At 36.5% G+C, this 21,968-nt stretch overlaps 1 protein-coding gene across 2 annotated transcripts in view; it reads right to left on the bottom strand.

The window, feature by feature from the left end:
* LOC113039084 (ras-related protein Rab-27B-like) overlaps positions 1-16,230 on the bottom strand; it is a 31,585-nt gene extending 15,355 nt beyond the window's left edge. The window contains exons 1-2 of one of the 2 annotated variants that reach the window (XM_026196982.1): positions 15,989-16,230; positions 1,825-1,888 (exon numbers count right to left, since the gene is read on the bottom strand). Coding sequence is in view for 1 of the 2 variants with exons in the window: in XM_026196981.1 (XP_026052766.1) it covers positions 15,989-15,990 (2 nt within the window). In the remaining variant the exon portion in view is untranslated. The remainder of the gene's footprint in view (positions 1-1,824; positions 1,889-15,988) is intronic. The other variant, XM_026196981.1, reaches the window with a different exon arrangement.
* Positions 16,231-21,968: the final 5,738 nt, after the last annotated feature.

Here is a 21,968-nt window from a genome sequence, read left to right as displayed (position 1 = left end):
ACTAACAGCCAGAGACTGAGTGAGAGCAAAGGCCTGTGGGAAAACACTACTTCTTTGTCAGTTTTTAACGTCTATATACTAATTTCTTTAGCAAATTAAAATGATCAAAATGAGAAATATTAGCTATTATAACCCTGATTTATGTATAATCTAAATGTAACAAATTTCAAATGATGAACAAATTATGAATATAACATACTATATATTACACATTTCCCAGGTTGCTCTTTTCATTCAATGGAAGGGAATGTGAGCTAATTTCTTTTATGTTTTTAATGTTTTGTGTGTGTGTGTGTGTGTGTGTGTGTGTGTGTGTATAGATATATATTATCATCAAATTATCATGACAGTACAAAACTAAATACATCAAAGATTATTGGAGTATGTTTTACAAATATTCTCAAAGTAAATCCCACACCATTTTTTTAGTGTAATATACATAACTTGTGCAAAATATTGCCTCAACTCTTCTGAAGTCAAACGGTTTTTTCCAGCAACTAAGTGTTTTTGGTTCCCCAAACACTTCAGTGATCAGTTATTTAAAAAAAAAGAACATTTCAATAATCTCAAGAACATTTAAGTTCACAGAACATTCTTCATGGAACCACTGATGATTTAAGAGTGCACAGGTTTGAAACGACGGGGTTTGTAATTGAATGCATAATAATGACAATAAGTAAATGATGACAGGAAAAAAAATATATATATATACTTTTTTTTTTTTGGCTGTACTGTTCCTTTAAATCACTGACACACACACAAACACTGAAACCCAGAACTGATCTGGACGACAGTAGCCTGCGAGCATCAGCAGCGATCACATGCTCAAGACGTTCAGAAGAGAAACACTCCTCTAAAAAACACACTATTGCAACATCCCAACACTGTAAAAACCCTTTTTTGCACAAAAGTCTCATCTGTGATTCTGTACGCCTCAACATCTGCAACAAAATCTGATTTCCCCCCGTGCACTTCACCTCATTTAATCTGTGAGGCATTCAGACATTTGTGCCGCTGCTAAAATGAGCATCTAGAGGTTAAAACCTTACACTTTCTTACACTGAGAAACACAAAACAAGAAAGCAGAACATTCACACACACATATACACACACACAGTATACTACTTTATAAATATATATATTTCAAGTCTCACAGAATCACTGAATATAAATCACATAAATATAAAGTTTCGCATGCACTTAAAAAAACAACAATATTTAGCATCAACCTCTCCAACATCTTCATGCATCAAATTAAAATCCCAGGACTTCTGAGTTTAGAGGTGCAATGGAGAAGATTATACGTTTAATAAGATTTAACATTAAACTTTGGGTCTATTAGTCACACGAAGCATCATGTGATGGTTATATATGTGGCATTCATCTGCACTTTCTGTTGTTGCATGAGGAAAAAGAGAAGAAAATGCTCCGACTTTTTTTTTTATATAAGGGTTAAAATGTTGTGCAAATAGTAAAGAAGTAGTTAAACCTGCCAAAACTACTGTGAAGTTTAAGTGCACAAAGCAGATCCATTTTCTACACTTTTACTGTGAAATAATTTTAACTTAGAAATTGCTAGTTATAGCTATTTCACGAATTATTACAAAGGTATGGCACTGGTGACTTTTTTAAGTAGAAAGCATGAAACTGCATTTTCTTGTAAAACACACGCAGAAAAACAGTTTTTAAACAGTGTGCACTAAAAACAATCCTGATCTTTAAAAGTGGAAGAAACAAAACTACATCCCTGTAAGTGGTTAGCTGCATTATTTGCAGCTCTACACTTCACACAGCGTCCGTCCGTCAGAGATCTGAGCTTCTTACCCTGCTGTTCCTCCTCGTGTCGTGTCCCTGATGCTGATCGCTCTCACGGTCAACCACCACAGACCTGATCCACACACACACACACACACACACACACGAGTGACAGTCATGTGACACAGCACGATTACACCAGCACAGCAGATCTGTGTTCATGCATTCAGCATTAATAACCAGAGCCATCTGCAGTGCATTAAATCCCTCTGGTCATCCTGACCCGGAGAGGACGGTCTTTGTCCAGAAAGTGCTGGCTAATGTGACCGGGTATAACTACTCCCCCCAAACAAATCAATCAATTAATACAATGATTAAAAAAAAGATTACTTTTGTACTTTCTTGGAATTTTTTCCCTCCAACTTTTTATACTCAGGGTGTTCCCGGCCTACACAAAATTGCTTATTAATTTCTTATGATGCTATATTATTATCAAATCTTGGATTCAATCAAATTATTGTTATTTAATTATTTTATTTTTTTCGGAGCTGATTGATCATACGGCTCACATATCGGAACAGATGCACCTCAGTTTATTTTGCTTTTATTTTTTATTAGGTTTAATTTCAGATCAATAAGGCCTATAATCAATCAGTTCCAAAAAGAAAAAAAAACCTGCGCTAATTTAAAGAAAACAAGTTTATAAAAAGATTAAATTCAAGATTTGGGGATAGTTAGGGCTGGTCGATATGGCCAAAAAAAAAAAAAAAAAAATCTTAGTATTTTTTTTAAAGACTGTTTCACCAGATTTTGATTGTGTGTTTGTGTGTGTGTGTGTGTGTGTGTCTGTGTTTCTGTGTGTGTGTGTGTTTCTGTGTGTGTGTGTGTGTGTGTGTGTGTGTGTGTCTGTGTGTGTGTGTGTGTGTTTCTGTGTGTGTGTGTGTGTGTGTGTCTGTGTGTGTGTGTGTGTGTGTCTGTGTGTGTGTGTGTTTAAAAAACATTAATCATAGGGATGCACGCTAATATCGGCACAACATTGGTATCGGCCGATAAAAGCTTAAAATGACCATCATCGGTATCGGCCGATATGAATATTTCTGCCGATGAGCCAAACCGATATTCTCCAAGTGAAATAATTGACCTGTTTTTCAGATGTGAATGTCTGTCTACATTTGTAAAATAATACATTTATGGTAGAATCAGTACAGAAGAGATACATGGATTTCTTTTCAGTAAAATTAAAGTTTAAATATATCAGGCGAAAAATTTGTATATAAATCGATATCGGTATCGGCCAAAATTATTTTGAAAATATCGGCATATCGAATATCGGCCAAAATACAATATCGTGCATCCCTAATTAATCACAATATGATTCAAATAACTCTCTCTTTATGAACCATCTGTCCAACAAGAGGTTCGCTCCAAATACAGCACACATGAAGATCACATGGTGTTAAACATATTTGCAGAAAAAATACAAATTCAAAAACTGGACAAACGTGTCTTAAACATGCTCATCCATTGAATTTTATTATATGATTAGAAAAAACATATTTTTGTGTTTCAGTCGTATAGGTCAGTGAGTGAACGATGACAGAATGATGATTTCTAGTGAATTATTCATTTAAAGATGTGATTTGGTGGTAGATGTGGGGTTAATGTGGTACAGGGATGCAGTGTTAATACACTGCTCCACATACACATCTCTACAGCTGATGCATTCTGGGTAATGAGATCCAGGAGCCTCGGAGGGCATCTTCAGTCCTGTGAACTTAATAACTGTGAGCGCTTGTGCCGATACGCCAGTCATGCAAGAACGCTTCTGAAGTCTCTCCAACGGGTTTATGATCGTATTAGTAAAAAGAAAGCTTGACTAGAGCTCGGGATGGAATCACAGGATCATTACAGTCGAATTAAACATGCAACGTCACAGAATCTGGCAAATATGGGATGCAAAATCAATAGCAAGGCTGTCAGTAATATATGACCATTGCACATTAGAATATACTCCTCAAAGCAACAATAATAGAGTTTATATGATTTTTATTAAAAAAGGGATTGCACAGAATATTTCATCCATGTTTTAATTCAAACAGTAAATCTGTTTTGAAGCACTTTGTTTGACAGAATGAAAGGAATTGCATTTAAATTTAATAACACTTTAAGATTAAACTGTTGAAGTTGTATGCATTCTTCGCTTACCAATGTTTTCCATAATAATTTTATTTTTATTCCCAGGCATCTCTTCCTGAGTTTAACCCATGTAAAGGAATAGTTGATTATTAATAAAAGAAAGATATTTAGTGAATATAACATATCTGTTGTGTTAAATAAAACAACAGAGGAACCATAAAAAAGACAATACAGAATATCTGAAGAAAATAAATTAATGAATAAATAATTAAATACTCATAGGGGCCCATTATAGTTTGCATTTTAATCATTAATTAAATAGTTATCAATTTAATTTGTTACATGGAAATGATTTGGGGGGGAAATTAAACATTTTATAGGGCACTATTATTGATGAACTTTTAATAAATAGTTGCGTGACTTTTTTTAAGACTTTTAAATTATTAAACTGGTTTTGGGAAATATCAAATTGAATTTCTCTATTAAATGTGTATTAAATTTCTCTAATAAAATCACCAACGTTTTACGCATTAATTTCTATTTTTGATCATTAAAAATATGTATTAAATCACAAAACAGAGACGGCACAGAATTTCTGAAAAAGAAGCCATTATAAGTGTTAAATGTCCAATGAATTATAATATTTTTTAAAGTTGTCTGAGGTCATATTCCGCTTTTCATCAGGAACGGACTCAAAATTAGGTTGCTTCGGTGCTTTTTGTCTTCTTTGGTGGTGCTTTTTCTGGTGCTTTTTGTTTTCTTCAGTGCTGTTTGTCTTCTTCGGTGCTTTTTAGGCATTTCTCATTGTCAAGGATGCTTCCTTGGTAGGACTGATCCTTGCAAGTCACTTCCTTCAGAGGCTAGGTGAGACTCCTCGTTAGCATACGGAGAACACATAAATGGAACAGGCTAGCAAGTGCACGTCATTGCGTCATTACGTCAGTGAAAAGGTCTGTTTGAATAACGCTACTTGGACCACTTAACTAGTTATTTATAAAAGAAATGCAGATGACGCAACCAATTGTTAAATGACAGGTCCGGTTCAGTTAACCATTTGTATTTGTATAATTTACAATATCAATACGGTAGTAATTTATACTGGCATTTAAACATCAAACTTTACTTATATTTACTACAGTTATAACAAATGTTTGGTAACGTAAATAAAAACCATTAACGCTCCGACTACACTAATGTTCGACATTTTTTAACTAACGTTAGATAGCAAAGCTGCGCGCTTAGGATTGTGGGTGATTTGAGAGCGCGAAGAGCACGAAGGCTACACATATGCATCCTTTCCTGTGTATGGGATATTCTTCGAACGAAGGACTCAGTCCTTGGTTAAAATTCCGAGGATCCTCGACATTGGAACAGTCCTTCGACGGATGTCGATGACGTAGCATCCTCGAAATACTGGCTTCCGAGGATCCTTCCTTGACATTGAGAAACACCTTTTGTCTTCTTCTTCTGTGCTTTTTGTCTTCTTCTTCGGTGCTGTTTGTCTTCTTCTTCGGTGCTGTTTGTCTTCTTCTTCTGTGCTTTTTGTCTTCTTCTTCGGTGCTTTTTGTCTTCTTCTTCGGTGCTTTTTGTCTTCTTCTTCGGTGCTTTTTGTCTTCTTCTTCGGTGCTTTTTGTCTTCTTCTTCGGTGCTTTTTGTCTTCTTCTTCGGTGCTTTTTATGGTGCTTTTTGTCTTCTTCTTCGGTGCTTTTTGTCTTCTTTGGGGGTGCTTTTTCTGGTGCTTTTTTGTCTTCTTCTTCGGTGCTTTTTGTCTTCTTCGGTGCTTTTTGTCTTCTTCTTAGGTGCTTTTTGTCTTCTTCTTCGGTGCTTTTTGTCTTCTTCTTCTGTGCTTTTTGTCTTCTTCTTCGGTGCTTTTTGTCTTCTTCTTCGGTGCTTTTTGTCTTCTTCTTCGGTGCTTTTTATGGTGCTTTTTGTCTTCTTCTTCGGTGCTTTTTGTCTTCTTTGGGGGTGCTTTTTCTGGTGCTTTCTTGTCTTCTTCTTCGGTGCTTTTTGTCTTCTTTGGGGGTGCTTTTTCTGGTGCTTTCTTGTCTTCTTCTTCGGTGCTTTTTGTCTTCTTCGGTACTTTTTGTCTTCTTCTTCGGTGCTTTTTGTCTTCTTCGGTGCTGTTTGTCTTCTTCTTCTGTGCTTTTTGTCTTCTTCTGTGCTTTTTGTCTTCTTCGGTGCTTTTTGTCTTCTTCGGTGCTTTTTGTCTTCTTCTTCGGTGCTGTTTGTCTTCTTCTTCGGTGCTTTTTGTCTTCTTCTTCGGTGCTGTTTGTCTTCTTCTTCGGTGCTGTTTATCTTCTTCGGTGCTGTTTGTCTTCTTCTTCGGTGCTGTTTGTCTTCTTCTTCGGTGCTTTTTGTCTTCTTCTTCAGTGCGGTTTTTCTTCTTCGGTGCGGTTTGTCTTCTTCGGGGGTGCTTTTTCTGGTGCTTTTGGTGTTCTTCAGTGCTTTTGGTCTTCTTCTGTGTTGTTGTGTTTCTTCGGTGCTTTTTGTCTTCTTCGGTGCTTTTTCTCTTCTTCGGTGCTTGGAGCTTTCTTTATTTTATTTCATTAGTGGAGGCTCAGACATTCTGTTCCACAAATGAAAGCCGTGCGGGTTTAGAGCACATGAGGGGAAGTTCATGATATTTTCTGAGGTGAATGACTCCTAAAAACCAAACGTGCTCCTGCATGTGTTCAGATCGGTGAGAAACTCTCGTCTCAGCCGGAGAGTCACGCCGTCCGTATTACAGAGCAGGTATCTGAGGAATGTTATTTTCCATGAGATCCATGTGGATTTAAACACTCTTCTGTGTTTACAGCCGTTAACTCAATACAGAGAGCGTATGAATCCTCTTAAAACAGAAAGACTGATGATCATGTGCTCAGTCTACAATTCACAAGTACACACAAAACAATCAGTCTGACAGAACATGCTGAGAAAGAAAACACTTCCTGAAACAGAAATCCAATTTGTTTGGAAATATTGGAATCATTTTTATGTTTTAAAGTCTCTTCTGGCCTCCAAGGCTGCTTTATTTGATCAAAAACACAGTAAAATTATTAAATAATATTACAGTTTCAAACAGCCTTTTTCTATATGAATAAATGTTAAAATGTAATGAATTTATGTGACCAAAGCTGAATTGTGTGTGTGTGTAAACAGTTATACTCCAAATTTGTGCATTTTTTAAAAATAAAAAATATAATTTCATCAAAAGTGAAAGTAAAAGACAATTGTAATGTTTAAAAAAATATATTTTAAATAATTGTTGTTGTTTTGAGCATTGTATTCATCAAAAAATCGTGAAAAACAAATATTAGCAGTTTCCAAACTATTTTTCAAATTTGATAATAAAAATAATAATAACGAATAAAAATTATTGCAGCAGCATATCAGAATGATTTAATTCAAATAGAAGTTATTTTACGTTATAGTAATATTTCTCAATATTATTATATTACAGTACTTTTGAGCAGAAGAAACTTTGTTAAAAAATAAGTCAATTATTTCAAGCTTTGTTTTGATCTGTAGTGTAGTTTAGAAGATACATATTGTGTTTTATTGTTAGTGCATATAAAGAAATAAAAATATTTAGTGATTAAATTAAGTGGAAGTGAATGAAATGAAGTGGATACATTTTTACTATATGCTTTAAATATATAGCATATATAAATAACATATTTTTATAAATAATAAAAACAGCTGTTTAAACTGTGTGATAGACTGCATAATGAATACAGCCAAAGGCTAGAAAACATCAAGACATCTTCATATTTTGTCATATTTTCTACTGTACATGGCAAGAGAGCAGACAGAAACTTCTCTGATCTAAAACTAAAATTAGGGCACAGCTGCCTGAAAAATTTATGCGCATGAAATATTGCAGCTCATAAATCAAAAGGACTTTCTAAAATAAAATAAAATGCATGAGCTTCTACTTTGGGAAACTGCGGGTGCTCACGTCAGACCGATCGGATTGGTTCACTGTAAAATACAGACTGGGCGAAGATGATGATGAAGATGGTGATGAAGATGAAGATGATGAAGAAGATGATGATGTAGAAGAAGATGATGATGTAGAAGATGAAGATGATGAGGATGATGAAGATGAAGAAGAAGAAGAAGATGATGATGATGTAGAAGGTGATGATGATAAAGATGATGATGAAAAACAAGATGAAAAAGATGATGAAGATGATGAAGAAGAATATGTTGATGAAGATAAAGAAGAAGAAGGTGATGATGAAGAAGAAGATGATGATGATGATGAAGATGATGATGATGAAGATGGGGATGATAAAGATGGGGATGAAAAACAAGATGAAGAAGAAGAAGAAGAAGAAGAAGAAGAAGAAGGTGATGATGAAGAAGATGATGATGATGATGATGATGATGATGAAGATGAGGATGATGAAGATGAGGATGATAAAGATGATGATGAAAAACAAGATGAAGAAGAAGAAGAAGATGATGATGATGTAGAAGAAGATGATAATGAAGATGATGATGATGAAGATGATGAAGATGTTGTCACAGGAATCCTCTCAATCCCTAAAACCAGTTTTTATAACGAATGTAACAGCGCTATTATAGTTAGATTTAAATTCTTAAATAACATTCGAATCATTGATCATGTGTCTGAATGCCTCCATCTCATTATAAATACAATGATGTCATCACAACGATCGCCATGGCAACACATCCTCATACACTGAGCGAGTAGATACAGACGGCACACAGTCTCTTCATTCGTTGCATCATTAGTTCAACATATCCGAGACTTAATAACAGACACCGGAGCGTCACAGGAGTAATGTGGACTGCTGTAAGATGATAAGCTGCTTTTAAAGTTGATTCTGAACAAGTTGAATGTAAAAGAGCTGAGTAAAGATGCCATTTGATGTCAGTAATGCGACCACATTAGCCATAAAACTCACCAAAGCAGCACAGTCCCGTCCTGAGAGGAAATGCTGATTAACAGTAATGTGGCTTATCTTCGAGAGAGACTTCCTGACAGAGAGGAACTCACGCTGCACACTAATGTACACTACACACAGATCACACCCATAGAGTATATGAGAGAATATATAATGTATAATCTCCAGAGGCACTTCCCCAACACTTCACTTGTTTACAAACATCAGAAACACAAAGAAACCCCAAGCCCAAAAATAAAAGTTCTATTCAACTTAAAGAAATTATGCCTTATGCATCACTTACTTGAACTAAAAATACAGAAATAATCATATTAATAAAAAAAAAATGCATTGATCTGTTGTAAAGGAAAATGTCATATTTGTCATTTGATTGATTCATTTTAAAATATTTATTAATGAAACTGTTAAAGTTGTATTAATTTAATAGATTTGACTCGCTTTTTGATAAATGGGCTAATTAATACAATTTTAACAAAAAAAAAAAAAAAACGTATTACTTTAGGAACATTTTTTTCCACTAATTCTGTTATTGCATGTACATTTTTCGGGTTTAATAAAATTTTAATGAACAAAAAAAGTTAACCATTTAATAAATTATTTTAATTTTCGTACAACAATAGGGTCCTATATGATTTTTTTCCAACACAGAAATATTTTAATAGTTTTTATTAGGGATGCAACAATATTATCAATATGGTGGTATAATGTTAATAAAGTGTTTAGTATTTTTACATCCCTATTATTTAAGAATTAATCCATATTTATTATAAAAAATGGTCTCAATCTAAAATTAACATTGCAAATAATCTTTTAAAATGCAACCAACTGAAACGTTTACCGTGCCGCTCATATTTTAATAGCAGTCTTTTTGTACTTTAGCATGCATGGACATTATGTACAGCCCATCTTTTTATTTCTTCATCCAAAATTCCATGATCCTCAATTTAATTCCATTTTTATGACAGAATTCCATCTTTCCGTCCATTCTCTCAATCATGCATATCATAGAACCCTATTATAGGCACAATAAACTTTAACAGTATGAAGATGCATTATAAAAGAGTTCAATAAAAATTGCCTATTGTGCATCCGTGCATGCAAACATTACCCACAATCCCTCGCCATGGAAGAAACTGTGCTCTTTTAAGACTGTGAATCTGTTTCTTTCAAAGCTACACAGACAAGAGGATGAAAAGCAGAGCTATTAAGAGACCACAGGTCCACACCGCGACTCCTTCAAAGCTCTCTGCCATTTCTTAACGTCTTCAGCCGCATTAATTATTTGTGGCGCCTAATTAGCCCTCGTGTGTCCACAGGCCCTTAAAGAGGAGACAAACCAGACACTGACGCCATAACAAACGCTGAACCCCTGCTCGATTGGCTAATATGATTACACCAACATGCACTCGCTCTAATAACTTAAATGATAAAAGAGACAGGGTGGACTTTAATAAGTGCAACATCATGAATTATTGATCAGAATCTTAATGCATAAGAGATGGCGTGTGTTTATGAGCGTTGGGACGTGAAAGACAACATCTCCCCGAGGCCTTCCTTCTTTTACAGTCGCTGGAGTGCATCTATTAGCGCGTTCAGGTTCTTGGCAGCATGCTAAAGCAATTACAGCAAGTGCGTAAAGCCAATTACCGTTGTATTTTGCCAGCTAACATAAAACCAATCAGCGCCGTCACAGTTATTTCATGGCTCGCTATTAGAAATGTCCTCAATGCGTTTGGAGGAACTCGGTTTGGATGAGATGGAACATGTTTCCTTCATGTTACCTACTTTTCTAGACATTTTAGGAATGTAAAAAAAATATATAATCTGTACACATCTGATCCAAACCTAAAATACACTCAGCACAGAAAAACAAACACATTTTAGTTGGTCTGTTTTCCAAGTCTGCATGATGATTTTCAGGCTTATCGCTTATAATAGATCCTTTACATCTCAGCAAGTGCTTCTTAAGTGGCTTTTAGGTGTTTTTACACAGAATGTTTGATGCAACTTAAAGTTGGCATTTACACAACAATTATAACTGTATACTCTCATACCAGGGACTGAGGAGAGTCAAAGCAAGCATAATGCAGTCTGGTTTTTATGCTGCATTGCATCATTACACAGCTAAGTTAAGGCTGTTCTGTCCCTGCTTAAAATGTAAATGCAGCGCTGCAAACATGCAGAACATTGCATGCAATGAACTATAATAAATTTGTCAAATTTAAACTGCAAAGATGGCACAGAAGCGCTTTTAAAGTGGCAATAAGGTGTCTTTAAACAGATGTTTGATGCTGCTCAGAAGCAGAATATATACATTTATACAAGATTTACACAGCTGTATACTACGAAGGCTAATGTGGGTTGGAGCAGGATTAATATAGTCTGATTTTTATGTTGCATTGCGTCTTTACACTACATTTACATATTAACTCAAAGATGCTACAGAATAATGCATGCACTGCAGTTTAATACTTACGACAAATTTACACCTTAAAGGTGGCACAGAATTGCCTCTGAAGCAACATTTAGATGTCTTTACACAAACTGCTTAATGCTGCTTTAATACAAGCGACGACGGTGAGACAAAGCCAGCATAATTTACAGTAGTCTGTAGGGATGCACGATAATATCGGCACAACATCGGTATCAGCCGATAAAAGCTTAAAATGACCATTATCGGTATCGGCCGATATGAATATTTCTGCCGATGAGCCAAACCGATATTCTCCAAGTGAAATAATTGACCTGTTTTTCAGATGTGAATGTCTGTCTACATTTGTAAAATAATAAATTTATGGTAGAATCAGTACAGAAGAGATACATGGATTTCTCTTCAGTAAAATTAAAGTTTAAATTTATCAGTATATACTTGTATATATATCGATATCGGTATCGGCATCGGCCAAAATTATTTAGAAAATATCGGCATATTGAATATCGGCCAAAATCCAATATCGTGCATCCCTAGTAGTCTGGCTTCCATGCAGCATTTAGTCTTTACACTGAATTTTGAGCAGGCACAGAGCAGCTTTAACTAAAACATTGCAGGGCGATGCATGCACTGATTTTTAATACTAAGTGTTCGAGTTTTCATCACTAACAACAACAGCAAACCTGACAATTTCAGTAGATTAAAGTAAATCTGACTGGAGTTTCTCTCTATACCCACATCTTAGGGGTTTAAATGGAGATCAGCGTGTCTATTTAGAGTGCAGGAGGTGTTTGGGGGTTCCTGGCGCGCAGGTAATGCCCCCAGCGGGGCGTCTCTTCCCTGGGCATCTGAGCCTGTGGTGTGTGGCGCACAGCTCTTCCTCAGCAGCTGGTGAGCCCTGTGACCTCTGACCCCTGCGGTGGGGCGCAGCAGGCGGACCTGAGGTAATTACCCAGCGAGCAGAGAGACACGCTGAGCTGCAGAGGAAGGAGAAGATGCACAAGGTCTTATCCAGTATCTTTCTTCTGTCCGTCTCGCGCTGATAACTGTGCAAGGTTCAAAAACACTTCAGCTTTGAAAACAAATCTTTCCAAATTAATACAACATTTATTGAGCCCTCAGGATTTACTGTGGCGTTTCTAATTAAACCGTCTCTCTGACACAGCTGATTCACATTCAGTGCTTGATGATTTTTGTCACTGAACATACAAAACATCAAAAAACAAATAAATAAAGAAATAACTTTGAAACACCTCCTTATATTTCAAAGAAACGCTGATCCTGAGCTGAACTAAAAATAAACTTCAAACAAGTCTAATACGGGCGACAGCTAAACTCAACATGAAACAGCATTCACTTCAGTGTTGAGATGATTGATGATAACAGAGAGAAAAAGTTAGCATTTGATTTAAGCCACTGACTGGACTCTTTTCACTTAAGATATTAAAGATCCACCCGGCAACCACACCGAACTCCCTAGCAACCGCATAACATCAAACAAAAAACAACCACTAAAGAATCCAGCATGTAACGGCATGTTAAAAGGGTCCTATTACAAACGCTTCTCAATAAATTATAATGTCGTGGAATAGTTCACTTATTTCAGTAATTCAACTCAAACTGTGAAACTCGTGTATTAAATAAATTCAAATCACACAGACTGAAGTAGTTTAAGTCTTTGGTTCTTTTAATTGTGATCATTTTGGCTCACATTTAAGAAAAACCCACCAATTCACGATCCCAACAAATTAGAAAATGGTGACATGCCAATCAGCTAATCAACTCAAAACACCTGCAAAGGTTTCCTGAGTTTTCAAAATGGTCTCTCAGTTTGGTTAACTGGCTCACACAATCATGAGGAAGACTGCTGATTGGACAGTTTTCCAGAAGACAATGATCAACATCCTTCATGAGGAGTAAGCCACAAACATTCATTTATTGTCAAAGAAGCTGGCTGTTCACAGAGTGCTGTATCGAAGCATGTTAACAGAAAGTTGACTGGAAAGAAAAAGATGCACAACCAACTGAGAGAACCGCATTTATGTCTTTTTTGTCATTTACGTTTACCAAGAAAATTTGAGCACTTCATGCTTCCTTCTTCTGACCAGCTTTTTGAAGATGCTGATTTCATTTTCCAGTAGGATTTGGCACCTGCCCACACTGCCAAGAGTACCAAAAGTTGGTTAAATGACCACGGTGTTGGTGTGCTTGACTGTCCAGCAAACTCTCCAGACCCGAACCCCAGAGAGAATCTATGAGCTATTGTCAAGAGGAAGATGAGAAACAAGAGACCAGACAATGCAGATGAGCTGAAGGCCACTGTCACTGCTCATTTGATACAGGAACTATTCGAGCCGTTCATGCCAGACTGAAGAGAGAGGTGTTGTAGTAATGTAAAATATGCCAAAAATGTGTTTTTGAACAATCTAGTATAAGAAAATGTTCTAGTAAACCCCCCAAAAATCAGCATAATATGACCCCTTTAAAAAGTGATGGTAACCAAAGCAATACCCCAGCAACCAATAACAGCACACTAGAAACAGCCGGTAAGCATATAGCAATATATCAGCAACTGCCCCAGGATGAGAGTGGTTTTTCTTCAGCATATAGCTATGTATTTGTGTAATGAGATTATAAGAACACTAATAGATGAGTGATAGATGACTCTCCTAATGAGCCTCCTCAGCTTCCTCCACATTCATTTCATTTGAGTGATCGGCAGTTTTATCATCTTATCAATGATAAGCGCAGCACGCCGACGAATATCTGTTTTACAGAGGTTTTCAACTGCAGCGCTCTATTTCCACAGCTCTGAAGTGACTGAAATCAATAAGCGTTTGACACTCATGTTGTGTCTATTATACACCCTTCAGAAGATCAATAGCAAACAGTGCAGTAGGAAAGCAAGATCCCTTCTGTTCAGGTGGTGCGGATCACGCATGGGAACTTCTCGGTTAAAAATAAATAAATAATATTTTTCTGGTTTGGAACATTTTCACACGCCGCTTGACTCACTGCGTGTGGGGGACGACACGGAGCAAACAAGCCTGAAAAACCTCCAAGTATCCTGAAATACACTGTCCAACGATCAATTAAAGGGATGGTTCACCCAAAAATTTACATTTGCTGTTAATTTACTCACTTTCAGGCCATCAAAGACGTTCTTGGTGATTTGTAAAATGCAAGTCAATGGGTGCCTGCACTTTGAGAGTCAAAAAATCATATTAGGCAACACAAAATTAATACCCAAGGCTCTTGACAATATATTGTGATCTTATGAAACAAAACAATCGGTCTATGCATTATTTACAACATTATTACCTGTAATACAGAGCCTCAGGCAAATGGTCCAGAGCGATGTTTTGTTCACAAGTGAATCATTCTTTTGAACTGATTCTTTTTAGTGAACCGAATGAACCAGTTCATCAAATTGGACTGAAGCGACTGAAACAGTTTGCGGCTCACATTTTGTCATTGCATGATTATGTATACGAACTAGTGAAGTGAACCTGTTCAATGCATCAAACTGATGAAGAATCAGTTCGTTGATAATAATAATAAAAATAATAATGTTTCTTGCACAGACTGATCATTTCGCTTCATAAGACCTCAATATATCATCAGATCCCCGGGGTATTAATTTGTGTTGTCTGCTTTAGATTGATCCGCCGACCGATTAATCGGGACCGATTTTTGACATTTTATTTTTTAAATCGGCCGATTGTGCTGCAAAATAGACCATTTCGAAAGCTTAATTAAGTTTTACTATAGTAGAAGTGATGCCGACCGTGCTCGTCATATTCATAATTGCAACAAGACATTTGCATGTGAAAGTAGAAAGAGACGTTTTGAAATTAAAATGCAGCGCTGAATGCAAAACTGAATAAAGAGTAAAGAAAATCAGCCAAGTAAATAGTAAATTTCTATATATCGGCATCGGCTGGGAAAAACCCATATCGACCAACCTCTAGCTTGTATATGCTTTTTTTGACTCTCAAAATGCAACAAAAAAATAATAATAATTTGCCATTGATTCGCTTCTTAAGAATCAACAAATCGTCTTTACTGTTCTGCTGAAGAAACAAATTGAGTAAATACACACCAATTGTTTTTGATTTTGGGAGAACTATCACTTCAGATATCAATCTGGTTAAAAAAAAAATCTCAGAGAAGTTGCAATAATGCCAAAATAATGACCGATTTTTCATCAGCACAAAAAATGTAGGGTGGGGCTTTGGTTCTACACATCAGATGATAACTGGATGATGAGATGTGGGCGTGGCACTCAAAAATATATTCAGATGAGTGTGAGCTTGCAGGGGCGGGGCTTAAGCACATGTCAACACCCTAGCAACCCCCACTACATCCTAACATTTTGGCAACATCTTCATCTCCAGCAAACACTCTCTAATATACTAATGTTGTAACATGACAAGGCTGTGAGCTACTAAAAGGGATAAATCCCCCAAAAACAATAATTCTTGACACTTGAAAATAATCAAGCAGTAACAGACACTACTACTACAGTATGTCCAAAAACACATAGTAATAACATGGTACATGTGCACAAATAAAATAAATAAGTATAGTGTTGTGTTGTGATCAAGTTGTGATGCTGCGCATTGTGTGTGTCTGGTGACTCACACACACACACACAGACACACACACACACACCGAGCTCACGGATCCACAGAAGCAGATATGAGGATGTTCATAAGCACAACAGAGTTTTCACCGGTGATTTACTCACATCTCAGAGACTGATGCTGAAACGTGATCACAGGTCTCTCGCGCTCTTCATCATCATCATCCTCATCAAAGACCGACGCCGCTTATTCCGCTCGAATCGCTCCTCATCCGAACGGGAACCTGCTCAATGCAACGCTCAAACACTAAAACACACCTCCTCGAGTGTGTACTAATGAGAGTGTGTGTGTGTCAGGCTCCTGCGCGCTCTCGAGTAGATATGTAGGCAGTCCAGCGGCGGCGCGCTCTGATCCGGGTCCTAGCGCCGAGTGAACGCCAACAACAGGTTGCAGCGCGATCATTGGCAAGTATCCCAGAGTGCAGTCTGGACGATGGGGCGGGGCGACACGTTGGGGCGGAGCGACACGTGTCGCCCCGCCCACCTCAGCGGTTATTGGTTTATGATTAAGATGAGCTTATTGGTGTACAGATGAGTGATGATTTTACAGCTTATTGGTATAAAGAATTATGACGCTATTAGCAGGATTGGAATGCGGAAGTAGACACTCAGATGAATAAACTTTTAATACAAACTAAAAAGTGAATATAAATGTTGTGTTTTTGCATTTATTGTTGCATTTCCACAACTTCCCGTATAAATACAAATAGTTTTGGATTACGACGAACAGAATAGAAATAAATGGTCTACTCCCTGGCTGTAGTGTAGACGCTACCTCGGCATTACTCACTGGTTTGAAAATGACACGGCAATATTATGCGAAGTATGGTTATGTAGATAGTCATGGAGTACCTTGATTTATATATTCAAATTATATATACATACATATGTATATATATATATATATATATATATATATATATATATATATATGTGTGTGTGTGTATATATATATATATATATATATATATATATCTGTGTGTGTGTAACAAATTGTCACCAGTCTCTGAACGTCACCAATAATATTCTGAACATTCCCTTGGCCCCTACGAAAATTTACCATGGTTCTGCTACAGTAACTATAGTAAAACTATGGTGTTTTTATAATTGCAGCTCATAGTAATTAATATGCCAACAAATATTTTTACTACAATAAATCCATGGTTACTTTTTGCAAGGAAGGAACTATACAGGTTCTAAAGAACTTGCCCAAAAACACTTGTTACTTTCTGTTATTTGTTTTCTGAACTGCACTACTGAAAACCTCATTAATCCTCACAATCCTGTCACAACTAAATAAAGAATTCATTATGAGCAATGCATAGCAAATGATGTTATCATCAAATATGAGAAACCTTAAAGTATGATAGACTGATGTAAATGACTGAAACCTGTTGTCATGCACGTGTTTTCCATAGCTTTTTTATTAAAACATTATACACTGCAAAGTTTAACTTTAAGTGACATCAATTAATACATCAAAACCAGTTGATCTCAGTCCATTCTCTATTTCCCTTCAATGAATTTAACACACAAATGTGTTTCATGCCGCAAAAAAAAAAAAAAAAAAATCCTGTGTAAACAAAAGCCCAGAAGATCACCACTCCGGCCTTTTCCCTGTACCCTGGTGGGTTAAACTTGAAAAGGGCTCTGCACTGCAAGCGTTCCCTGATGCTGTACATCCGTCTGAACTCGTTCCGGTCAGGAGACAGGAGGACAATTCTTCCAGTTGGCCACAACTTATAGTGTAAAGACAAAATACATGAAAGATAATAATAATAATACAAAAAAAGTTTAACAGCCTTCTACTACAAAATTCAATTGGAGAATGAGCATTAAACAGGGAAATCTTACTGTCTAGCCAGGCAAACTGTGCCGCTTTCCGAAAAACTTTGGAGCACATCCCTAAACCATCTGCAAACCAGAGAAAGTGTCAAATATGGAGAGTCACCCACCGACAAAATAACTTCCCTGAGGATTTCCAGTGAAAGCTGTTGAATCAAAAACATACATAGGTTTATTTATACATGTATATAAAAGTTATTAAACATTATATAAACACTGAATACAGACAACCTTGCTTTAAAACTCTCATTAAAAACTCTATAGATTGTTGTCACAACTGCATACTCATTCTTTTATAATAACACTAATAAAATGTTAATATATACAGTACTGTGCAGAAGTATTAGGCAAGTTAGTATTTTCACATTGAAAAAAAACTGTTTTAAGACAATTATTTATATCTTTTGCTGTTGTGTGTCAGTAGGATATATTAGTTTACATTTCCACACATTCATTTTGCCATCAATTGTAATAATCCAGTGAGATATTTGTATGCATGATCCACATGAAGATCTTTTACATTGAATATAAATATTTCTGTCTTATATGGTGAACAAAATCCACATTAGATCGCAAACAGAAGTTATTTAAAAAACTTGCTGAAAATGAATTAAGCTGAAATGTTTTTAAATGTCTTTGATGCTGATGTTAACTGATAGCTATATATGAAATAATCCACAGTGCTGACCAATATAGTACTTGTACATAATACCAATTTCACATCTGAACAACTATGTAGCTGTAATAACTAAAATACCTCTGCATGCACACATATGTAATTATTAGTTCTTAATGAATGTATGTGCACAAATAACCTGCTTTGCTGGACTCTGCCTGAAGACATGGTGAATGGTGAAGTTCCCCTCAGTGGTTGAGCTCTAAAAGAACAAATGTCAAGAGGTAGGTATATTGCTAGATATAGTACACAGTAATGTTTCATGTAGCAACATTCAAACAGCTACATACATTTGCGGAGTAAAGCTGTCCAGAAGAACAGAACACCACCACCACCTGATCATGTCATCCTGAAAAATAATAATAATAATAATATACACACAAAAATCATGCATGTCTGTTCAAATAACTTGACAAATGTGATGCCATACCTCATGAACTAAAGCCATGTACAGAGTGTACTGTTACAATCCACAAAGAACAATAAAATGAGCAATTTATAACAATTATTAAAAATAATTATTCAAATTGAACGTACCATGGATAAATAAATGATCGAACATCGCATTTCATATTATAAGATATTTACACAACCACTTTTACTCACCTCAAGCAATCAACGGAATAGCGTTATTACTCTGCTGCTGTAGTTGCCACCGTTCTGTTTGTTTCAACGCAAACTGCCCCCTGCTGGCTCGGAGGAAAATGTCAAAGGCGGGGGAAACAAATATGGGCGGGGCGACACGTGTCGCTCCACCTCGAAGTGTCGCCCCGCCCCATCGTCCAGACTGCACTCTGGGGTTACTCATCATTGGACATTCGCTCATGAATATTAATCAGATGATGACGTTCTTTACTGGAGTGTCCAATCAACCTGAGCAATCAAATCCATAGACCATAAAAATGAACTCAAATGTAAAAATCATACTGTATAGACTGTATAAGGTACCATTGCACTGTTTTTTTTTCTTTGTATTTTTACTTTGAGTTGAAATTATATGTTATTTATTTAACTTTATAATTTTTAAAACAATATTTTTGTATAATATCATAATCACTTATTTAAAAAAAAGTATTTTAGTCAAATATAGGAAAAAAGATGACTAAAAGGTGCATGTTTTCTCTTCAGATAAAAATAAATGTATCTGCATTGTGGATTTGTTTTAAATTTGTTCTGTTATAATTATTTTTACAGTGTGAATTCAATATATAAAACATAAAATATATAATGAATAAAATATAAATACATTTTGACAAGCAAAAACTCTAATTTTAGTCATATTATACATACACTTAAAGAAAAAAGAAAAAACATGATAATATTTCATAAATTATAATGTTTTGACGACTGTTTACTTTTCTTCGTATTTTTACTTAGAGTTGAAATTGTATATTATTTCTATAATTGTATAATATTTTAAAACATATTGGCTTCAAAATAAAGTTATCACTTGTGAACAAAAAAGGAAAATCCTAGTTTTAGTCATACATACATATATTCTCATATATTAAAAAAACATTTTTATAATTATTTATTTTTATAATTACAATGTAAATGTATTTTTTTATTTAAATAATATTATATTTTTGCATTATTTTTATTATAATTAATTGAATTAATTATTATAGTTATAAAATAATTATATAACAAAATATTATTCAATAGCTATAAATATAACATATAATAGCACACACTCTCTAGCACACACTCTCTAGCACACACTCTCTAGCACACACTCTCTAGCAAACACTCTCTAGCACACACTCTCTAGCACACACTGTCTAACACACACTGTCTAGCACACACTCTCTAGCACACACTCTCTAGCACACACTCTCTAGCACACACTCTCTAGCACACTCTCTAGCACAAACTCTCTAGCACACACTGTCTAGCACACACTCTCTAGCACACACTCTCTAGCACACACTGTCTAGCACACACTCTCTAGCACACACTCTCTAGCACACACTCTCTAGCACACTCTCTAGCACAAACTCTCTAGCACACACTGTCTAGCACACACTCTCTAGCACACACTGTCTAGCACACACTCTCTAGCACACACTCTCTAGCACACACTCTCTAGCACACACTGTCTAACACACACTGTCTAGCACACACTCTCTAGCACACACTCTCTAGCACACACTCTCTAGCACACACTGTCTAGCACACACTCTCTAGCACACACTCTCTAGCACACACTGTCTAGCACACACTCTCTAGCACACACTCTCTAGCCCACTCTCTAGCACACACTCTCTAGCACACACTGTCTAACACACACTGTCTAGCACACACTGTCTAACACACACTGTCTAGCACACACTCTCTAGCACACACTCTCTAGCACACACTCTCTAGCACACACTGTCTAGCACACACTCTCTAGCACACACTCTCTAGCACACACTGTCTAGCACACACTGTCTAACACACACTGTCTAGCACACACTCTCTAGCACACACTCTCTAGCACACACTGTCTAGCACACACTGTCTAACACACACTGTCTAGCACACACTCTCTAGCACACACTCTCTAGCACACACTCTCTAGCACACACTGTCTAGCACACACTCTCTAGCACACACTCTCTAGCACACACTGTCTAGCACACACTCTCTAGCACACACTCTCTAGCCCACTCTCTAGCACACACTCTCTAGCACACACTGTCTAGCACACACTCTCTAGCACACACTCTCTAGCACACACTGTCTAACACACACTGTCTAGCACACACTCTCTAGCACACACTCTCTAGCACACACTCTCTAGCACACTCTCTAGCACAAACTCTCTAGCACACACTCTCTAGCACACACTGTCTAGCACACACTCTCTAGCACACACTCTCTAGCACACACTCTCTAGCACACACTGTCTAACACACACTGTCTAGCACACACTCTCTAGCACACCCTCTCTAGCACACACTCTCTAGCACACTCTCTAGCACACACTCTCTAGCACACACTGTCTAGCACACACTCTCTAGCACACACTCTCTAGCACACACTCTCTAGCACACTCTCTAGCACACACTCTCTAGCACACACTGTCTAGCACACACTCTCTAGCACACACTCTCTAGCACACACTCTCTAGCACACACTAGTTCTGTTCACTAATCATGAGATCTGTGAAGATCTGTGTTCACATGGCATCAGCGCTCTGTCTCCATGGGAACTGCTAATGTGGAGAGGCAATAGCTTTTAATTGTTTATCAATGCCAATTAGACTCAATGAGGAAGTAATAAAAGTAGAAAGGAAGGGTTTTGCTGGGTTTGTGTCGAAATTGGCTGGAATATTTTTGACCAAAAGAGTAAGATAATAAAATTTACGACATTCAGTGGGTTACAAAATCTGTTTTGCAACAAAAACAGCAACTCACTTTAATGCCTGACTTACAATAATGTGCATAAGCTTTTTGTGAAATTTGGAGTAACTCTTTAATTGGTTGTTTGGACTCTTCATATTTATAGTTTTCAAAGTCGGACATTGCTGTGTTTTTTGAGTGTTTTCATCAGAATAATCTTGTTTCAAGACAGCAGATT

Source organism: Carassius auratus, chromosome 21 (genome assembly GCF_003368295.1).
Source record: "Carassius auratus strain Wakin chromosome 21, ASM336829v1, whole genome shotgun sequence".
Taxonomy (NCBI): domain Eukaryota; kingdom Metazoa; phylum Chordata; class Actinopteri; order Cypriniformes; family Cyprinidae; genus Carassius; species Carassius auratus.
The sequence above is the reverse complement of the archived record's forward strand: the minus strand, read 5'-3'. Positions and strand labels throughout refer to the sequence as shown.